Source organism: Aquarana catesbeiana, linkage group LG02 (assembly GCF_042186555.1).
Source record: "Aquarana catesbeiana isolate 2022-GZ linkage group LG02, ASM4218655v1, whole genome shotgun sequence".
In the NCBI taxonomy this organism is placed as follows: Eukaryota; Metazoa; Chordata; class Amphibia; order Anura; family Ranidae; genus Aquarana; species Aquarana catesbeiana.
Window position 1 is genome coordinate 440,279,648 of NC_133325.1, and position 21,375 is coordinate 440,301,022.

Consider the following 21,375-nt stretch of genomic DNA (forward strand, 5'->3'; position numbering starts at 1 on the left):
TCTAAACTGTTTTAATGTCTGTATCATTCCTCCCACAACCATCCCCTCTGTACAATAATAATGTGTTTTGATGGACCAGATGGAGCAGTCATTGAGTTAAATCAAAATGTTTCCTAAATACATTCTTTCTTTAAATTAACCAATACATATAGCACTGTGTTTTTTTTTTTTTTTTGTTTTTTTTTTAAGAAATTGCAAACGAATTATCAAGAGTTAAAAAATAATGAAAATAGATGAGAGAATGTCTTAAAATCTGCTTCACTTGCAATTTGCCCAATCCACTACTTAACACTTCTTAAACTTAACACTTTCAGTCAATTCCCTCACTCCCCTCACTTGTTTGGCTAGGGGTGAAGTAAAATTACTTACCTTATTCCTTGCTCCGCTGGCAGAAGGTGTGCTCTTATTCTGTCTTAGGCTCGATGCACATCTATGCATGTTGTTTTTGCACGTTTCTGCAGTGATTTTTGCGGTGCTTGCCGCGTTTTTGGACACAGGTTTTTACCGCAATTTTACTGCGATTATGCGGCAATTTGCATTTTGCATTTTTTTATACACTGTATATAGCTGATTGCTAAGGAGGGGGCCAGGAAGCTGGCTGCCATGTCCTTAACAACTGATGAGTCATCAGTTGTCAGCGGGCTTCCCGCTGAATGTAAAAAAAAAAGAATTGCCAACTGAAAAAAATCGAGAGAAAAAACAGCATGGGGTCCCCTCCAGTACATCCCAAAGCACCTTGCCCCCATGTTGATGGGGAGAAGGGCGTCTTCCCACAACCCTTGCCCGGTGGTTGTCGGGGTCTGCGAGCGAGGGGCTTATCAGAATCTGAAAGCCCCCTTTAACAAGAGGGCCCCCAGATCCCGCCCCCCATGTGAATGAGTATGGGGTACATTGTACCCCTACCCATTCACTAAAAAAAAAGTAGTGTAGTGTTAAAAAATACAGTAGACAGTTTTTGACAAGTCTTTTATTAAAAATCTCCTTCTTCTCCGCTTCTTCCTCCGGTCTTCCTCCATCTTCTCCCGTATCTTCATCCTCTGGTCTTCCCCTTCTCCCCCTGCTTCTTCTTCCGCTCTTCTTCTGTCTTCTTCTTTGTTCGGTGTTCTTCTTCCTCTGCCGCTGCTCCCGCCGATGACCCTCCTTCGATGCTGCATCCTGATGATCTGTCGGCGCCGATGTCGTGCATTTCTTAAATAATGAAATAATGATGGGGTGTGGCAATCAGATTACATCATCCGGAGGCCATGCCCCCTTGTGATGTCACGGATCCATCATGCCCTGGGCGGTGACATCACAAGGGGAGTGGCCTCCGGATGACGTAACCTGATTGCCATGCCCCATGGTTATTTAAGAAATGCAGGACATTGGCGCTGACAGATCAGCAGGATGCAGCATCAGAGGAGGGTCGTCGTTGGGAGCGGCGGCAGAGGAAGAAGAACATCGGACAAAGAAGACAGAAGAAGAGCGGAAGAAGAAGCAGGGGGAGAAGGAGAAGACCGGAGGATGAAGATGCGGGAGAATATGGAGGAAGACCGGAGGAAGAAGGGGAGAAGAAGAAGATTTTTAATAAAGGACTTGTCAAAAACTGTCTACTGTATTTTTTAACACTACACTACTTTTTTTTTAGTGAATGGGTAGGGGTACAATGTACCCCATACTCATTCACATGGGGGGGCGGGATCTGGGGGCCCCCTCCTTAGCAACCAGCTATATACAGTGTAAAAAAAAAAGATAATAAAAAAACTCAAAATGTAAATCGCGGCAAAATTGGGTCAAAATCGCGGTAAAACGCGGTACTTGCGTTTTGGATGCGGATCCATTGAATTCTATTACATGCAAAACACTGCATTTTGTGGGAAAAAATGTCCCCAACCCTTTTCAAAAACGCAGAGGCACAAAAATGTGAACATGTTCCATAGGAACCCATGTTAAAAAATTTCCCTGCATTTCTGCAAAATGCAAAATGCATCAAAACATGCATTAGGCTGGATTCACATGTATGCATTTTTAGTGCTTTTTGCATTTTGCAGATTTGCACTACAGAACGTGTTCCATAGGAAACCATGTTTAATGGACTGTAGTGCAAATCTGCAAAATGGAAAAAGCACTAAAAATGCATAGGTGTGAATCAGGCCTTAGGCCCCCAGCATGGTTTTAAAGGTGACTGCATTTCCTCTTTCACTGTGTTCCCGTCCACATATTTACAACCTGGGGATCATTTTTAGCCAACAAGCTAAAGTGATCCAAACCCCCCCAAAACAAATGCAATATATTGCAGTTCACCATTCCTTAGATTTTGTGGCTGTATTCGTTTTATTTTTTTATTAACTTTCTTTTCCTTTATTTCAACCTTACGCCAGTAACACATATCCTGTTCTATGGTGATAGTGTTCACTTACCATATGGTTTGTAAGAAAGAGCACTGTTGACCTAAGTCTGCTCATCTGTAATGGACTACAAATTCCTTCTAATGTACATTACTTAAGTGGCAGGGGGTTGGAAAGTTCAGAGAGGATATTTTAGGAAAGTTAATAGCAGGTAATACTTCAGACATAGTTTAATACACAGGAAATTACAGGAAGTTTTTTTGGCAAAATTGTATTTTTTCCTAATTATTTAATGGTTGATTTTTTTACTCTTGCTATGCTAACATTTTGCATCAATGTTTATTTTACATTCTTTTTATGAAAGTTTTGTGGATGCAAGAAATGTCTATTCATACACATTGCTGGTATGATATACTCAAAAGCATGACATATTAGAAAAAGATTACATAGAAAATAGATTACATTATGTTAAATTACAGGGAAATGTACAACAGCACATTGGGTTTAAGTGTTTCAGATATAATGTAAATATACTTTACAATTTCCACGTCTATGGTCTATTTGCCTGTTCATTTTACAGAAATGGGAAAGTAACAAAAAAAAAAACATATTTTCCATTAAACAATATTCATTTAAAAATACCAGTGTTCCATCAGTCCTTCACTTTTGTTTAAAATGTAAAAAAAGTATATAAATAGGTGTTAGTCTTTCTTCTATGCCCTCAGGGTTATAGTTATGTGAGCAATATCCTCCACATCTCTACTATAAAGCTTTTAGATGCAAAATGTAAAAGAATTTCACTATATATTAATGGGGTGTGGCATTCTAGGAGATTCCTTCATTTAGATTTGATTTAATCTCCAGAAACTCCAATAGTCTCTACAAGCTTGAATCATTTTGCAACTAGAAGTTTAAAAGTACAGCTTTGCTCACCCAACTTTGATGCAGAAATATTTTAACAGTAAGAATACCTGATTAGATACACAGAAAAAAAAGAAAACCAATGCTATAGATTTTTTATTTTTTTTTAACAAAGTGGTGAACATGGGGCATTGCTATATCAAAACAGTACTTTTTTATTTTCAGTGTTGAAAATAGGTGAGAAGCCCAAAGTAACATCTTACCAGGTGGTAACTAGGCCAGGTGGTAACTATTTACCTGTCAACACCAAGATAGCACTAGTCTTTTTTAACTGAAATCAGGTTAATTCCATCAAATAGTAAGAATTTCTGAATTGGCACATTGCTGTTATGTATGAAGCAACCTGTATTTCAAATTTAGAGTCCCTGTAAATGTGTCACAATTTTAAAAGCATGTTCATTTTTCCTTGGTTTTATGGAGTTTTATTTTTAGGGAACATGCATAAAAATCTTTAAAACTAGATCACAGAGGAACTGATATGAAGACACAGTGATTTGACCTGAAGTTTAATGACACCAGAAGACAAGGATTGGTGATCTCTCTTTAGACATTTTTCATGTTAGATCCACATATAAAATCATCATGATTTTATTACAAGCCCCCCATGAGAGCTGCAACCTACTTTCTAAAGCACAGTTTTGATGAAGTGATTTTCAACACAAACTGGCACTTTGCTCTGAACTGGCCGTATCTGCTTCAAATGCACTTGCCTTTTCTTTATATTACTGTAAGGCTTAATGTACACAGGACATTTTTACAACCTCTCCTGAATGATTTAACTTCACAGATAATAACCCGCATTTAAAACGCCTGTTTTGCCACGTTTACATGCTGCGTTTAGCCCCGTTTGCGTTTAGAAGTGTTTGAAAAAATAATAACTTTTTTTTTCAAAATAGCCAAAAATGAAAAACGCCTGTAAATGAAACGTGGCTAAATGCAAGTTACCGTGTTTAGATGCATTTAGACGTATTTGGCATCTGAAACGTTCGGCGTCTGGACTCATTTTTTTGCTTTCAAAGAGAATCCTATAAACGCAACTGCCTAAAAGCATCATTAAACAAATCTGTGTACATATACACATAAGATAACATTGGATGAGTCCAGGGGCAGTTGAAAAAAGCAGCCAACTGCCTCTGAATGTCCGTTTACCAGCAGCAGTGTACATGAGGCCTAAGTGTTTTGAAAATGTATATCTCAATATGAATAAATATGATGTATCTCTGTATGACACATTCATCCATTATTTTGTCTTTTTTGTGAATGACCTTTGAAAAGAAAAGTATGAATAATGCTAATTTATGTGGACAAATTGGTGTGTAAACTAGTTTCGTACTTACACAGCCAGTAATAGGTATAACTATCTCCTATGAAAATTAACAATACACTTGGTTCAATCCGAGAAATTCTATTCGTCAAACAACTATATAATTATTAGGAAATAGTGGAGGAGATGAGTTCTAGTACAGTGTCTTTTGAAAGGAAGGGTTCAACATGAGATTTCAGAAGACCGCGGTTTATGGAAATATAGAGTTTGCAGTTATGAAATTATAAGACTGGATGCATTCAGAAACAAACCTTAAAACACTTTGATAGCATTGACAATTTTATGTTACACATCCTACTGAATTTTTATTTGCAAGGATGTTAAATTCTACAGTTTCCGCATTTTTTAGTCCTTTGTTTTTTCTGTTTCAGAAAGCTGACCTGGCAGTTGCTCCTCTCACCATCACCCATGTCCGAGAGAAGGTCATTGATTTCTCCAAACCATACATGAACCTTGGAATTACCATCCTGTACAGAAAGGCTAATGGTACCAGTCCCAGTGTCTTCTCCTTTTTGAACCCTCTGTCTCCTGACATCTGGATGTACATCCTCCTTGCCTACCTTGGAGTGAGCTGTGTCCTGTTTGTCATTGCAAGGTAATACATTGTGTATGCTACAGTGTTAAAACAAACTAAAACAACAGTGAACCTTAGAAGGTTATCACACACAATCTTCAGTTCAAACTTATATTTTACAGTCTTTCCTGAAAAGGTCAATTGGACTATTAATGGTGCTTGTTTGTATATGAAATGATTGAATGTACTCAATGTAAATGTACAGTAGCTGTGCTCTTTCTGAGAGTTCTGGAAAACGTGCATCACTTGAAAGTCCTTAGTAATGCTGGGAACATACGTAAGGTCATCGTACTAAATGATGCTCATGCAGTGTTCCCCCCTGCTGAGCCTTTGTATTCATTTTTGTTATGTTTTCTGATCATCACTTGAATAAAATTCAGTAAAATCAGCTTCATAATGATGGTTGAAAATACACATATTCTTGTGCCCTAATTTTTATAAGTGATACCAACCAGTATAGATTTATGGTAGAACCCTTACTGCCTTGCACTAAAGGCAATTACTTCCACTGAAGAATAATTAGGTAATTATAAAGGGCTTTATAAGCAAATAGGCTACGAGTTCATGATGGATAGAGAAAAAGAGTGCAGCGCTGGATAAATACCACAAGTAGTGTGTGTGATATATCAATGAATCAATAACGTACAGAAATAACTGATAATATCTATTGAAATAATTGATAATAACATCAAACAAAATAATTGACAATATCATCTAATGAAGTAAAAATTAAATAGAAAAATAATCAATTAGTGGTGCATGCATATATATCATAAAAACATATTTAAGTGAAAAAAATTGTGAAGAAAAAAGGAGCAAACAGTTCATAAATTTAAATAAAGTCCAAAAGTGAGATGCCCAATGGAAGACCCTGGGTCTGTATTTTCACCGCTAGTGCTGCCCGCCACCTGACAATAAAGCAATGGAGACTTACCAGAAAGCCTGCGACCACCCTTATTCAGGGGGGTCAAAATAGGCTTAGTGGAGCAATCGGAGCCACGGGAAACACTGCTGGAGTCCCACCAACTTCCTTCATGGAAAGCCGATCAGCAGCAACAAGAGGCACCTTGGATGACGCATTCCCAGGAGGCAATTACCATACAGCAGTAGATGTACACTTTAAAGTTGGGTACTCCTCAACCTTCAGAGCCATTGAGAGCTGAGCAGCTGATTCCTGGACCGCCATCTTGGATACAGAAGGGGGGAGGGGTTGACAACACTAGCTGGCAGCTACATGCCCACAGTCCTGTGCATTGTGGGTAATAATGTTCATCCAGGATAGGCACCAATCATCATAGGAAAAAAAGGAAAAAAAGAAGAATCGTAGAAAAAAACACAGTCAGGGCGGGAGCAGGAAGGACGGCAATTCACTGACAGCTCAGCAGCAAACACAATTCTACGATTCTTCTTTTTTTCCTATGATGATTGGTGACTATCCTGTGGCTCAGATTGCTCTACTAAGCCTGTTTTGACCCCCCTGAATAAGGGTGGTCGCAGGCTTTCTGGTAAGTCTCCATTGCTTTATTGTCAGGTGGTGGGCAGCACTAGCGGTGAAAATACAAACCCAGGGTCTTCCATTGGACATCCCACTTTTGGACTTTATTTCAATTTATGAACTGTTTGCTCCTTTTTTCTTCACAATTTTTTTCAATTAATTATGTTTTTGTGATATATATGCATGCACCACTAATTGATTATTTTTCTATTTACTTTTTACTTCATTAGATGATATTATCAATTATTTTGTTTGATGTTATTATCAATTATTTCATTAGATGTTATCAGTTATTTCTGTACGTTATTGATTCATTGATGTATCACACACACTACTTGTGGTATTTATCCAGCGCTACACTCTTTTTCTCTGTCCATATTTCTTGTGCCCTCATATCGGGGTTACAGTGTTCAGGTGCAGGACACCCTTCACATTTTGTTTAAACATTTTTCAATTTTTTATATTTTTCACGCACCTAGCACAATTCTTTCTTTTCTATTTTATGAGTTCATGATGACATTATCTTAGTACTTGAATATGGATAGAGGCCCACCTTACAATCCCCCCTAGTCCTAGGCTGAAAAGAAAATCAGACAGAACCTTATCAAATCAATTTTATCTGTTACTGGGTTTTACACAATGGGATGTTAGATACACCAAGCTTGCAATGTTCTTGCATCCTTGTGCAAGTTATATCCTATTTAAAAATGCACATAAAAGAAGCACAAAACAAACTGTAACTACAATCAGCAAAACATTCTTGGACAAGTTCCACCAATCAAGATACATCATTTCCCATAGTATACAGCTGTACCTGCACTTATGTAATATTTTCACTGTAGCTCTTCATGCAAAAACATTTATTTCCAGTAAAAAAAAAAATGATCGTAGATGGATAAAAAAAAAACAACTTTGAAGTAGGAACAATGCATTAACAAGCCCTCCTGTATCTAATGGAATCAACTACTAGAGGAGCAGGTGTTCAACTCAAGAGAGAGTAGTCTGAATTAATAGCTTCATTGTTCCTCCTCTGCTTGAATATTATAAACAAGCCTTGTTTTCTTACATACCTGCCAACCTCTCTAAAGCCATATTTCATTAAATCTCCAACTTACGTAACAGTTACACTCTTCTGCTCCCTCTGATCTTATCTATAATAAATTTGTAGCTGGTCTGATCTCTAATCCATATTTATGGAATAAGCATAAATCCAGGTTATACGGCACAGTGGATGCCTGTAAGGCGATGCTGTTTTTTTTTACAATTTATAAGTCTAGGTTTTTATATTATGGAAAACTGAATGGCCTTTTCAATCACTGTCACTCTGCTCCCATTACTGGCTTTTTTAGAAAGTGGAATGTTTGCCTTGATTTATTAACAATACATGGTACTTTTCTAGTTATGTCTTGCATTTATTGCTAAATTTTGATCAAAGCTAATAGAGATTGCAAGAACAGAATAGTACCCTTCAAGGTTTATCTGGACATGTGTTTTACACTTCTCAGAGAGTTTCATAATTGTGAGCTAAATAACAATTTATTCATGGCATGAAAGGAAACAAATAATCAAGACTGTTAATTTATGACAAAAACAAAGCCTAAAATGGACCTACTATGAATGCAAAATGGCATCAAGAGAATGACAGATTATTTTAAAAGGGAACAAATGACAATGTATTTTAAAATTATAAAACAAAAACCCACTTGTTTATAATAAGTGGAATATGGGCTCCTAGTGATAGTTCAGGTACAGACACTCATTGGTTGCCTGAATGTCAGTCCTTCAAGCTCTATGGCAGGGATCATACGACCAGTGCTTTAACTCAGCACATTTTAGGGGATTTCTAGTTATTACAAAAATATGTATTTTATATACATTTAAATACTTAATTTGAATTTTAAAATGAATCTGTGTACCTATACATATATTTATCTTTTTATTATTAATTTATTATTATGGATAAGCCAGACTGCCCTGTGTTCAGCTTGAGAGAGGTTCAGATGCTGAACCTGAACCCCATTGAAACCAATGGGAGCCAAATCTGTAAAGATATAAATGCCTATTTTCTTGGCTAATAGGCAAAGGGGTGTAAAATAAATAGCAGGGGGGTGTGGGGGGTGTTAGGCACTGCCCTGGGGAATGGTATCAAAGAAAAATATATTTTTTTTTTGGCAAGGAGCAGTGATTTTTTTAAATTATTCTTAAAGAGAAACATTAAAAATGCTCAATTCCTTTAAATGGCATGTCTGGCGGTGCCCTCATCCTACCTGCAAAGTATAAAAAGTGCTGCAGTAGCAATGATATTTACAAGGGAAAAGTGTTTAAAATTGCTAGTAGAAGACATTTAATTGCCAGCTTCTTAAAAAAAGGGCTTTTGTTTTGTAAATGTCACTTTTTCTGTAGCACATCCTACAGTCAGAATGCAAAATAAAAAAAAATGTGTAGAGAGCCTCCCCCCCCACCTTGAATCTGGTGTAGATTTTTTTTTTTTTTCTTTATAAATTGTATATTTATTACATTTTCACAAAGATACAGAAGAGTAGACGAACAAGTGAGCAAATAATGAATCATATGTATAAGAAATTACAATCAATGATATAGCATGAGTCACATGCATAGAACATAAAAAGAAGCAAAAATACAGTGCAACCTTAGCTGTAGTTGCATGATACTGTCACCTGGCAGGTTGGGGTGGGGAGGGGGGGAGGGGAACGAGAGAGCAGGCGACACAAACATAACATGGTTTATCACACAAAAAGGAGTTGGTGCTCTCTAGTTCAAATGTTAGTGGAACCCCCAGGGTGCCCGAACGAAAAAAGAGGACACTCCTCAAGGTTCCCACCTTGGGAATAGGATGGGAAGAGGGAGGGGAGGGGGAAACACCATGGGTCTATAAAATGAGGGGGTTAATGGGTCAGGGGGGGCTTAAATCAATAGTTAATTTAAATAGTCAGTGAGGAATAGATCATTTAGGGTGTGAAGGTGTGACATCAGGGTTGAGCTCCGCATGGTCCCACAAGTCCCATATTATTGAGAATTGAGGGGGGTATCATGGACTATCGCGGTGAGGTGTTCCATCCTACAGATCTGTTGCAATAGTTGTAGAACCTGTGGGAGTGTAGGCAGGTGGATAGCCACCTTAAAGGTATGGCTCTTCTTGCTGCCAGAAGAACATAGGCAGCCAATCTCTGGGTGTGCTTGGAGATGTCGGGGAATGGCAAGCCCAGCAGGTAATGAATCGGGTCTGGGGGAAGGTTAATTTCTACTAGGTCCTGTAGGAAAGCCTGAATGGAGGTCCAGAATGGTTGAATAATGGGGCAATCCCAGAATATGTAGAAGTGTGAACCTATGTCACCCAGACATCTCCAGCACATCCGTGAAACCTTAGGGTCATATCTATATAGGACCTCCGGGGTTCTATACCAGAAAAACAGTATCTTATAAGCTTTCTCTCTCTGCTCCACACACTGCAATGATTTGGAAACAGCTTCCCATATCCTCATTGAGGAAGGAGTATGGGCCGCTGGGTGGCCTGAGACCTTTTTTGCATATATGAGTGTTGTGTTTCAGTAAGCGGGTGCACATCGTTTAGGTATTTATAAATGTCTGAAATAAGGTGGGTTTGATGTGGACCTTGAGCACATAAAAGTTAAAATGGGGTGGGTTTATCCAGAGTAAGGGTAGGGGACTTAGAGGAAAAGTAGTGTTTGAATTGGAGATAAGAATAAAATAGTAGTTTAGGAATCTGATGTATGTCCAAAAAAGGCAAGAGGGTATGGGTGAGTGGGTGTACTATATTCCGAAGCTGAAAAATTGAAAAAAAGCCTGTGTTCAGGGTAGCATTCATGTGTAGGATAAACTATCTGGAATATTGGGGTTAAAGAGCATGTTTAATAAGGGTGGGCATGAAGAGGAGAGAGAGAAGCCATATCGAAAGAGTGAATAACATTGGTCGAAGGCATAGGCCATGTAGTTGATTCATAGAGGTTTCCAGACTCAATCAAATCATGGAGCAAGGGTAGACCGGACTTGTTATGCTCATTTCTATCTCAGACCAGATGTTGGTCGCCATCCTGGTGGATCATGCAATGATTGGCTTAATATGAGTGTCAAAATAATACTTTATAAGGTCCAGGGCTCCCATGCCACCGCTAAGGCAGGGGGCTAACAGTACTGAACTGGCTATTCAATGGGCTTTGTTATGCCATATGAAATTATTTTTGTGTAGCTTTAAGTTACGACATAGGGATTGGGACTGGTAGGGTTTCAAACAGATAAAGTAGCCTTGGAAGGATAGACATCTTCAGGACATTGACTCGGCCCAAGAGGGATAGGGGGAAAGCGTCCCACTGCCACAAGAGTTGATAAATGTCGCAGAAGAGCGGGGGGAAGTTGGCCTGATAGAGGGAAGGATAAGAGGAAGTAAGATTTATCCCTAGGTACTTAAGGGAGTGTGGGCACCAACGATAGGAGTAGCTTCTTTGAAGAGTGGCGAGGAGTGGGGGTGGAATATCTAGTGGTAGAGCTTCCGTCTTGCTCATGTTCATTTTATACCCAAAAATTGAGCTAAATTTTTTTAACAAGTCATGGAGATTCGGGAGGGAGGTATGGGGGTTGGTCAATGTCAGTAAAATGTCATTGGCAAACAAGAATAGTTTATATTCCCTTTAGCGTAACGAGACCCCGCAGATGTCAGGATGGGTGCGAATGGCTTCAGCCATTCGCACTAAACAGAGAATAAAGAGTAGGGGAGATAACGTGCAACCTTGCCTGGTACCATTACTCAGGGAGAATGGTGGCGACAAAAAGGAGGATAACTGGACTTGGGATGAGGGATGGGTGTATAGGGCATGTAATGCTGCCACAAAGGGGCCTTGAAATCCATACTTGGAGAGGGTGGCGAACATAAAGGGCCAATTAAGCTGGTCAAAAGCTTTTTGTGCGTTGAGGCTTAGTATTAAAGCTGGGTGGGCTGTCCTATTTAATAAGTCAATGAGGTCAATAGTGCATCTTGTGTTGTCGATTGCATGTCTGGCAGGCACAAAACCTACTTGGTCCTTCTGTATAAGCTTGGGGATTATGCGGGATAGTCTGTTGGCCAAAATTTTTGTGAATATTTTGTAATCAGAATTAAGCAAAACAATGGGTCTATAGTTGTCAGGGAGGGGTAGATCTTTACCAGGTTTAGGAATGACAGATACGTAGGCATGAAGGAATTGAGAATGGGGTTTAGTGCCTTTAAGCAACGAGGTGTATAATGACATCAGATGTGGGCTTCAAATTGGAAGAAAAGTTTTGTAATAGGAGTAAGGCAGACCATCTGGGCCAGAAGACCAGTGGGTTGGGAGTTTTTTGATTACTTCAGCTAGTTCCTCGGGGTTAATCACAGAGTTTAAGGAATGAAGATGATCTGGAAAAAGTCGAGGAAGGTGTAGGGATACAAAAAAGGAGTCAAATTTTTCCTGTGTAAATTGGCAGTTGGGGTCTGTTTGTAGGCAATTGTATAGTTTATGATAGAAATCTCTAAATACTTTGGACATAGTGAGGGGGCAGTGGTTAGGGGTACCATTGGTCTGTATGAGAGAATCTGGGATGGAGTGAAAGGGACGGGGCTTTAATTTATTTGGTAACTATATTCAGGTGCGCTACTAATGTCACAAACAAATGGACTGAGGGAACTCCCTCAGTCTGAATGTGTATGTGAATTATACCTTAGAGCAACAATAGTAAATAACAAAAAAATTGTAACAACACAAATGTTGGGTATTGCACCTTCCAGTGAGGTAATATGTGAATGATTACAATGTAGCAAAAAAGTCCACTGAAGGAATAGATAGTTGAAGGAAGGCAAGAAAAGTCAACATCTGCAACATAAATATATGTGTATGCTTCCTGGGTAAATTAATCCTTTCTCTGTGAACCAGACTCTTGTGATAGAATGAGAAAAGGTGGCCGCTTACCAGATCCGTGGGACCCCTATCACGGGGGTCTTATGGGCTCATAGAGTATCCAGGAACAGCTGATAAGATCCTCTTACTCAGTCATCCATCCATCCGGTATCCTCCTCTGCCATCAAGGTAGCGGTATAAAGAAATCCCATACGCTGGAGCAGCTGATCAGATGGAACAGCTGATCGGATCACACAGACTCACTCCTTCACAGGCACTGTTAGTTCTATGCAGCCGGACTGTCTTCAATAGTGACTCTCGCCGTATGTGAATTAAAAAAACAGGAGAAACTCCATAGTGTAATAGGTAAAAACTTCTTTAATAAAACAAGAACTTGGCCGGCATCCAAAATGTTAGCAGAAAGTCAAAAAATACGGAAAGTTTTAGCAACACTGCTGCATTCAGGTTAGTCAGCTGCTATGTGGTGACATCAGGTTTCTTGGCTCCCCCTGCGCTGCGTTTCTCCGTAAGAGGCATTGACTCGGAAAGGAGGCTTTATTTACCAACATTCTATGTGGTTTGTTGGAGAATTCATAGAATTTCTGTTTGGACCACAGAAGAGATTTATTGTTTTTTTCATGTCTAGGGATCTAATTTGGTTACGTAAAAAGATAACGGTTCGGAGCCTAGCCACCGTGGGAGAAGCCACCAAGAGTCTCTCAGATTTGCGAAGCTTGGACAGGAGGGAGGAACGTTGCAATGCTGTGTCTCTTTTCAAACGTGACCCCGCAGAGATACAGTGTCTCAATATGGCTTTGTGTGCCTCCCACAAGGTGGAGGCCCCAGAGACTATGTTTACATTAAGTTGGAAGTAGTCAGACAAATTATTGGATAGGTGGTCCCTAGTTTTTGGGATATGAAGTAGGGATTCGTTGAGTCGCCAATTACATGTTCTGGGGGAAGCCGAGGACAGAGTGATATCTAAGTGTACAGAGGAGTGATCTGACCTTGAGATAGGGTTTATTTCTGAGGACACTGTGGAAGTCAGAAGGGGGAAGGAGATAAAAAAAGTTGCCTAGTCTGGTATAAAGCTTATGAGGATGAGAACAGAACATGTATTGCCTGTGTGTGAGGTGTTTAATCCTCCAGATATCCAGGAGATTATGGGCTCTAATGAGTTTACAGAAGGATTTGGAGAGTCAATTCATGTTGCTAGGTGTTGTAGGGGGGAATAGAATACATCTGTTTTTGTTAGGGGACATGGCCACATTGAAATCCCCACCTATAACCATAAAGGGTTGTGAAAATTTGTCTAAGATATCTAACACTGCGGATAAAAACTGAACCTGGCCAGTGTTAGGAGCATAGACATTCACTATGGTAAGAAATCAAGGATAATAAATCCGCCATGGGGGTCCAGGTGTGAGGATTTAATACGTAAGGGGCATGAGTGGTTAATCAAGATCGCCACACCTGCCTTCCCAGATGGGTCAGAGGCCACAAAGGTAGTCAGGAAATTTTTGTTGGCAAATTTAAAGGAGCCTGCAGAGCGGAAGTGTGTCTCCTGAATCAAAATTATGTCAGCCTTAGAAGATTTAAACTCTTGCAAAGCCAGTTTAAACCTTTGACATTACAAGTAAGAAATTTTAACGCCATAATAATATGATTTGTCGAAAAGGCACATGATAAACTGTATAATAAACATCATATAGAGAGTTCCATGGTGTGTAGGACATGAATACATTAGATATATGGGATGTAGCAACCACAGGTAAAAAAAAAAGACCTTAAAAAACATAGAAAAGTAGAGAACAAAAACAAAATGAAATAATAAAAAAAAATCAGGTTGTCCAAAATGAAACCTGGAAGGCGGGGTGCCTCCAGGAAGCCAAGATCATAGCCATGGGCTAGGTAGGGACGCATGGGGGTCTCCAAAAATGGGGAGGGAGTGTCCTCCATCCTCCTCCGGAGTAGAAAACCTGGAATGAAAAACTGTAAACATATGGTAGAACAAAACCTCAAACCAGGGTGAGGTAAGTGCAACAGGCAATGCACCTCATGGGCAGGGGGTGGATGACCCCACCATAAGGGCAGTGGCCACACATGAACGTCAGAGGCCAGATAACTGCAAGGATCTGAGCTACAACACAAGTCAGCAATCCTCATGTTGGAAAACTGGAGAGTAGGCGCCTTTGAGGTGTGAAGGTGGTCTTGTGTTGCTTCTGTCTCACTGGGGTCCAGATGCGGCTCGGGGCTGTCAGGGAGTGGCGGGGAGTGGCACAGGGTCTTCATCAGGGAGGGGTGGTAGGCCCAAGTTACGCAGGAAGGAGTCACTTTCATGAAGGTCACATAGGGAGTACTGTATGCCATTGCAGGAGGCAGAGAGGCGGAAATGGAACCCCCAATGGTATAATAATTTGTGGGTCTGGAGGTGTAATGTAACCGGGTGAAGATGTACCCTTTTTGCCAGTGTTATAGGGGAAAGGTCACTGAAGATCTCAATTCTGGACCCTTTGAAATCAAGCCTGGATTTATTGCGGGTGGCTATGGTTAAGGCTTCTTTGCTGTTATAGTAATGGAAACGGACTATCACATCCCTCGGGTTAGCCCCTGCTGGTGGTTTAGGAGCGAGTGACCTGTGGGCCCTATCCAGACGCCAGTCAATATCAGGTATATTGGGAGCTACAATATTAAACAGACTTAGTAGGTAGGGGTGCAAATCTTCCACTATTTCTGGAATACCTCTGATCCTCAGATTTTGTCTGTGTTCTCTATTTTCCAGATCTTCCTGTTGGGCTTGAAACTGGGTGACAGAGTGCTTTATAGCAGTGTTGTCCTCCTCCAGGACATGCACATACTGTATAAGTTCATCAAACCTTGTCTCTAGGGTGTCAGTGCAGTCTCTCAGTTGCAATATTTCCCCTCTCAGCTCTTTTGCAAGCTTCCCCATTTCTTGTGTAATGTTATGAGTAAGGGCCTGAAGGAAAGATTGCCGTTTGGCATCCAAGATTGCTGCTGTCTGCGGGGGGAAGGTCCCTGTGCTGGGGTGTGGGGGATATCAAAGAGGGTACCTGTCTCCAGCTCCTGGAGCTCTGGAGGGTCCGGTGCGGCATCCTGGGTACTCGAGGCCGTGGATGCAGGCCTATGGAGGTAGAGGACCATGGTAGAGTAGGCCCGAGGCTGAAAGACTGTGGTGTAGTTATGTCTCTGGTCTCCGATTTTGCCCATGGGGTGCACGGCTGCGGCGTGAGTGTAGGGATGTGACTCCCGTGGCTGTCGGTGCTTCGGATCGGGTGGCAGGATTCCCGGAGTGGCTACGGAGGACAGAGCAGAAGTCTCACACATCCACTATGTTCAGAAGCCATGCATGTGCCCCCTGGTATAGATTTTAAGTGGGATCTCCATGCACCTCTTCAGTGGATGTCACTCCTTGAGCACTGAGTTCCACTTACTACTGTTTTGCCAAACCCTGGACAGGAGGCACCCATAGGAGTTACCTCTGAAATGCGCAGATGGACAGCTTCATGTTGTTGAATAGATGGAGACTCTTGTGTTGGTGCTCCACTCCCTCTACCACCCTTGAGAGGGCTATAAGATTTCTCCCTGCTAAAGTCTACTTGCTAGCCTCAGTCAACATCAGCCATCTTCAGATCCCTTTCTTGTGTGGAGCATGGTAGAGCGCACATCCGTGAGCAAGTGGCCAGTGTCCATGGTACCTAAAGAAAATTTGACTTGACTGAGCTGGTACAAAGCCATGACCATGTCCTGAAGAAGCTTGCCAGAAAACAAGCAGGTGAAACATGTCAACCTAAGGGTACACTACTTGCAGCCTTTAGGCACTTCCACAGGATGACAGGAGGGTCAATATTTCTATTGATTCCAGGACTAAGATTAATGAGATACGGAAAAGAAATGCCTGTCCTCAAAATACATCTGATCCTTGAGAGCCGTAGAGAGCCCTGTAACAGGCTGACTCTGGACTGACAACCGATCTGTCCAGCTGAGACATCCAAGACACCCGAGCTGAGATATCAGTGCACAAACTTTTCATCTTTCTCGCTACCTTCTACTAACTGTGAGTTGGCTATATGCCAAATCATCATATACAGCCGATATAGCTGTGGCCACAGAGTGCATGTGTACAATTCCCCCCTCCCCACCCCAAAACCCTCATCCCCTCCCCCCTCCCCTCACCCCACTGCAGGTTAAAGTATATCTGTTTTGCCTAAACAATCCGTAAGCTCCTCAAGATCACTCCCGCCTAGTCACCTCTTCCAAATAACTCCAAGAATCCTTATAGGTCCGCCATCCTGACCATTTATCACCCCGGGTTTCCACCTCCTCTGGGTCCAGTCTCCATCCGTCCACTCCCTCCATGTTGTATATCTCATTTATACAGAAGAGCCAATCCTGAATGTTTGGACTATCTGGTTCCAACCAGTTCTTTGCAATCTGTCTCTTTGCAAGGTCCAGCAGTATGGGTACTGCAGAATTTAAATATTGCTTGGTTGGCTCCTCTGTACCATGGAAGAGACATACCCATGGGTCTTCTACCACCGTTCTACCCGTGATAAATTTGGTCAAATCTATTATTTTTTTCCAAAAAGTTTTGATGACTGCACAGTCCCACCAGATGTGCGCCATCGTCCCCACCCCCCCACACTTTCTCCAACATTCTTCTGATTTGCCCCGGGTCAAACTTATTCAGTTTGTCTGGGGTGGCGTACCACCTTGCCAGGCATTTGTAATTTATCTCGGTCCTCTTGCTGTCCACTGCTGTTTTAAATACCATCTTCAAAATTTTCATGCGTGTGGTGTTACTACAGCGTGACCCTAGTTCCCTCTCCCAAGCCTTAATATACTGAGGCTCCCCCAGCTCCTCTTTCTCGCTAAGAATTTTATAAATTTGTGATACCATCCCCCTCTGACACTCCCTCTCACAGAGCTGCTCAAGTGGCCTATATTCTTCTAAGCCCCTAAGGGGTTTTGGCAATTTCCCAAAAAATGTAGAGAGCTGCAGGTACCTCCAAGGGTCGATGGTCAGGTCCTCAGGCTTCTTTTTTAATTCTAAATAAGTGCATATTTTCCCCTCTCTAATTACGTCCCTTAAAAGTAAACTATCCCTTTTAATCCAATTCCCTCCCACCTCCTTCTTACCTGGTGCAAAAAAATTATTTTCTTTAAGTGATATCAAAGGTGAGTTATATGTCCACTTATTTTGTAAATGGGCCTGATCCCACACCTTCAAAGCATTAAGTGTTAGTGTCGACATCCCTGTGTTAAGTACTCTATATTTAGGTGGGTTCCATATTATGTGCTTTAAAACCTTATTACTCATACTGTGCTCTATATTTACCCACCTCCTTTCTGAACCCCCCTTTGTCCATTCTATAACTCGTGTCAATACAACCGCTTTATAGTATTTGTAGAAATCAGGCAACGCCAGTCCTCCATTCTCTTTCCTCCTACACAGGACCGTACTAGCAATTCGGGGCTTTTTGCCACCCCAGACAAACCTCCGTATTAAGCCTTTTAAAGCCCTAAAATACACCTGGGGGAGGGGGATGGGCAACATTTGGAACTTATATAGAATTTTAGCCAGGATAACCATTTTTACCGCATTTATGCGTCCAAACCATGACAGGGGGCGATAGGATAGTCTTCCTACCTCTCGTCTAATTTCATCTAGCAGGGGGATATGGTTGTTTAGATACAATTCCTTCAAGTTATTCGATAGCTCAACCCCCAGATATCTGATCTTTTTCCTCCAAGGGAAGGGGAAACTCCCCGCAAGGGTCTCCTCCCTTTTGATAGCATATTGTCTGGGGTCACAGTATACCAATCTTTTGGGAATCTGCCCATTTGTTTGTGAAATTGTCTTTCTGGTATGTTGATCCACACATGGCCTTGTGGAATAACAGATGCAATATAAGTCCTTTGGAGATTTCCCTTCAATAGGGTGATTTACCTAATCTGATCATGTACCATGACCAACCATCACTAAGGGCTGAGTTCCAGAGACTTATCTCCCCACAGGAACCAGTCATCTTTAGAGGCAGTAGGTGGATTGGAAGAGACCACAGCTGTAGCGGAAAAAGATGTGGTGGCAGGTTTGTGGGTCATGGAAGGTTTAAGCAATCTTGTCACTAGCTTGAAGGAAGTAATGGTTCTGGAGAGTTTCTGTGTCTCAGAAGGATTGGGGCATGCTGTTCACCTGGAGGAGGACTTAATGTCCTCGATGCACCTGGAGAAGTACTGGTTGCTATGAAATTTACATTGACTAGAGTAAAGAGAACCAAAAATTCCTACTTTCCCCCTAAAAAAGGAAGAGACCATGAGCTGTCTCATTTGTCTCACATGCAGTGTAACCGACATGTTGCTCTAGAATGTGGGTGGTAGTTCACATGTTTTGCAGAGGAGTTGATGAACTGCATAAAGGAGGAGTGAGACAGCTTTTATGAAAGCACAGTCTGAGACTATATGGGAATCCCCAGACCACAGCACATTAGGAGTGATGAAAACCCCTACCTAAACTGTTATGAAGCTTTCATTTGTGTTTTTTCTTTTTTGTGGTTGACACATCTACAAAGACCAACTAGTCTTGGTGCAGTCCAGCATAAGTACTGCCACAAAGAGGGGCCCTCTGATGAGAAGAGTGAAATACAATGTAAAGTTAGTACACTAACAAACCTGCTTTGTAAAAAGTAACATATGTTTTTTTCTTCCTTTTTTTCTATTTTTAAATAAATATATTATACATTTTATTAATATAATTGTTCCTGGCAGTTACACTGCCCACTGCAGTCTGAAGGTGGCAGACAGTGTTCAGCTGAAGGCTGCAGACTTATTTTGTTAATGAAGCCTTCAGCCTACATGTGATCATTATGTTATAGTTGATATAGTGATCACATAATTGGAAGCCATTTTGAAAAGTTCATTATTTGGAAGCTGTCAGTGACACCTGAGATTGAGAACCAGCAGTCACAGAATGTGTCGGCTGCTAGCTCCCAGGAGGGCTGTTTTTTAAAAGTATGTTAAAAAACAGATTGTGAGCGGGAACAATTTAAGTAAACCTGTCACAAAAAGCTAGATAATTCAATATACTGTAAATATATAATGAAAAATACTGGTCCCATATATATATTGAAAATGGATAGTGAAAGACTAAAAATTTATTTAGAAGTCCCCATTAACATACTGCAGTGCAAAAGGCTTCACATTGGAGTACATTTATATTGATAAAAATGATGTTCCAGCTTTTTCGTACACAGTTCTCAGTAACATCATATTCATTTCAGTCAGTGACATGTTAAACCAGGGCATGTATTTGTGGGGAAAAGCATTTTCCTGCTATGAAGTCCCAAAGCTGTGTTCTTGTAAACGGTATGCGGTAGATTAGCCTATTGTCATACGGAAACACTGCTCTAAAGTATGCACCAGGGGTGCAGTAGATGTTATTATTGTAGGTCAATGCCACTTAAAGACAACTCAGGGGCCATTAAAGTGCATGCAAGAGGATGGATTTCATACTTGCTTATAAATAAGACTTTGTGGCTCATAGCTGTGCCACTGCATCGCAGCCTTCTAATCCCTTAAGAGTACAAAGCATTAGACCAAAATAGCTGCTCTCTATTTGCATTCACAGCTTGTAGGATACATTACCTTTAGGAATAACTCCTTTTTTATTTTCAACTTGTTAGCAGTGGAACATTTAGTGGCCCTTCCTAGGAGAATTGTGTCCCAAATGACAGCTTGTAATATTTTTACTGGCAGATAATAAGTATTTCATTGAAGCAGAAAGCAGAAATGAGAATGTCAACCCTAAAGAGTTTAGAGTCAGTTATTGTTGGAAAAAACATATCTTTATTAGACTGAAAGAAAGTGTTAAAGTTCATCTAAAGTCTATGGTTGTATTCTTTTTGGAGGGATACACAGGGATTTTCAATGCATGTTGGAATGTTAAATGTCTAAAAATGTAATTGACATCTTATTTAACGGTAAATGCACCTGGAAAGCTGAATTTCTCTTGCAGCCTGCTAGACACTACCAGAGCAGAGCTTTTACATAATTTCCCCAAAGTGCTGTAGGAGGAGGTAAGCATGGCTCTTCGCCTATAAGACTGTAAATGCTGCCAACACCTAAGCAGCTATAGCTGCAGCAAAGGTGACAACACTGCAGTGATTTCTTTGCAGAAAGAAGAGTGTTGCCAACCTATCAGAAGTTCCTAATGGTAATCAAATGGTTTTACTGGCAGGATCAACAGATATTTATAGCTTTTTTTCATGGACTGGTGAAAAACATGGAGTCTGGTCTTACTGGTGTTAGCCTACATCACATGTGTGATTTTGTAGTAAGTCCATAGTCCTACTTTTTAGGGCTTAGGTTAAATTCACATGCAGGGGGGAAAATAAAATCCAAAGCAATTAAAACTAGTGATAAAAAATTGTATGGACTACCTTTACTGCAAACCTAATCTCAAAACAATTAGTAACCCAGAGATACTGTATAAACAGCTGAATCTATAAGCAAATCTCAAAATTCCATGTTAAATTTGAATTAAGTATGTATAGTGGGACACTCACGCCTTGGAATTGGATTATATTACATATATGGACCTGCTGCTGTTCAGAGAATACCCACAAAGTAGGGCATATGCATAAAAATAACTAAAACAGTTCCTCCTTATTGATACTATAAACTAATGATTAGTAACCTGGTAATTAAGAATATGATCTGATCCTAAATATTACAAATTCTGACTGTTAGTTCTTTTGCCGCATAAAGAACTATATAACAATAGTGTGCATATGATATAAAAGTGACAATATATCAAAATTTACAGTGCA

General features: G+C 40.6%; 1 protein-coding gene across 1 annotated transcript in view; it reads left to right on the top strand.

The window, feature by feature from the left end:
* Nucleotides 1-21,375, top strand: part of GRIK3 (glutamate ionotropic receptor kainate type subunit 3) — a 929,711-nt gene that overhangs the window by 784,069 nt on the left and 124,267 nt on the right. Inside the window, exon 11 of the mRNA XM_073615535.1 lies at nucleotides 4,944-5,167. Coding sequence (XP_073471636.1) covers nucleotides 4,944-5,167 — 224 coding nt within the window. The remainder of the gene's footprint in view (nucleotides 1-4,943; nucleotides 5,168-21,375) is intronic.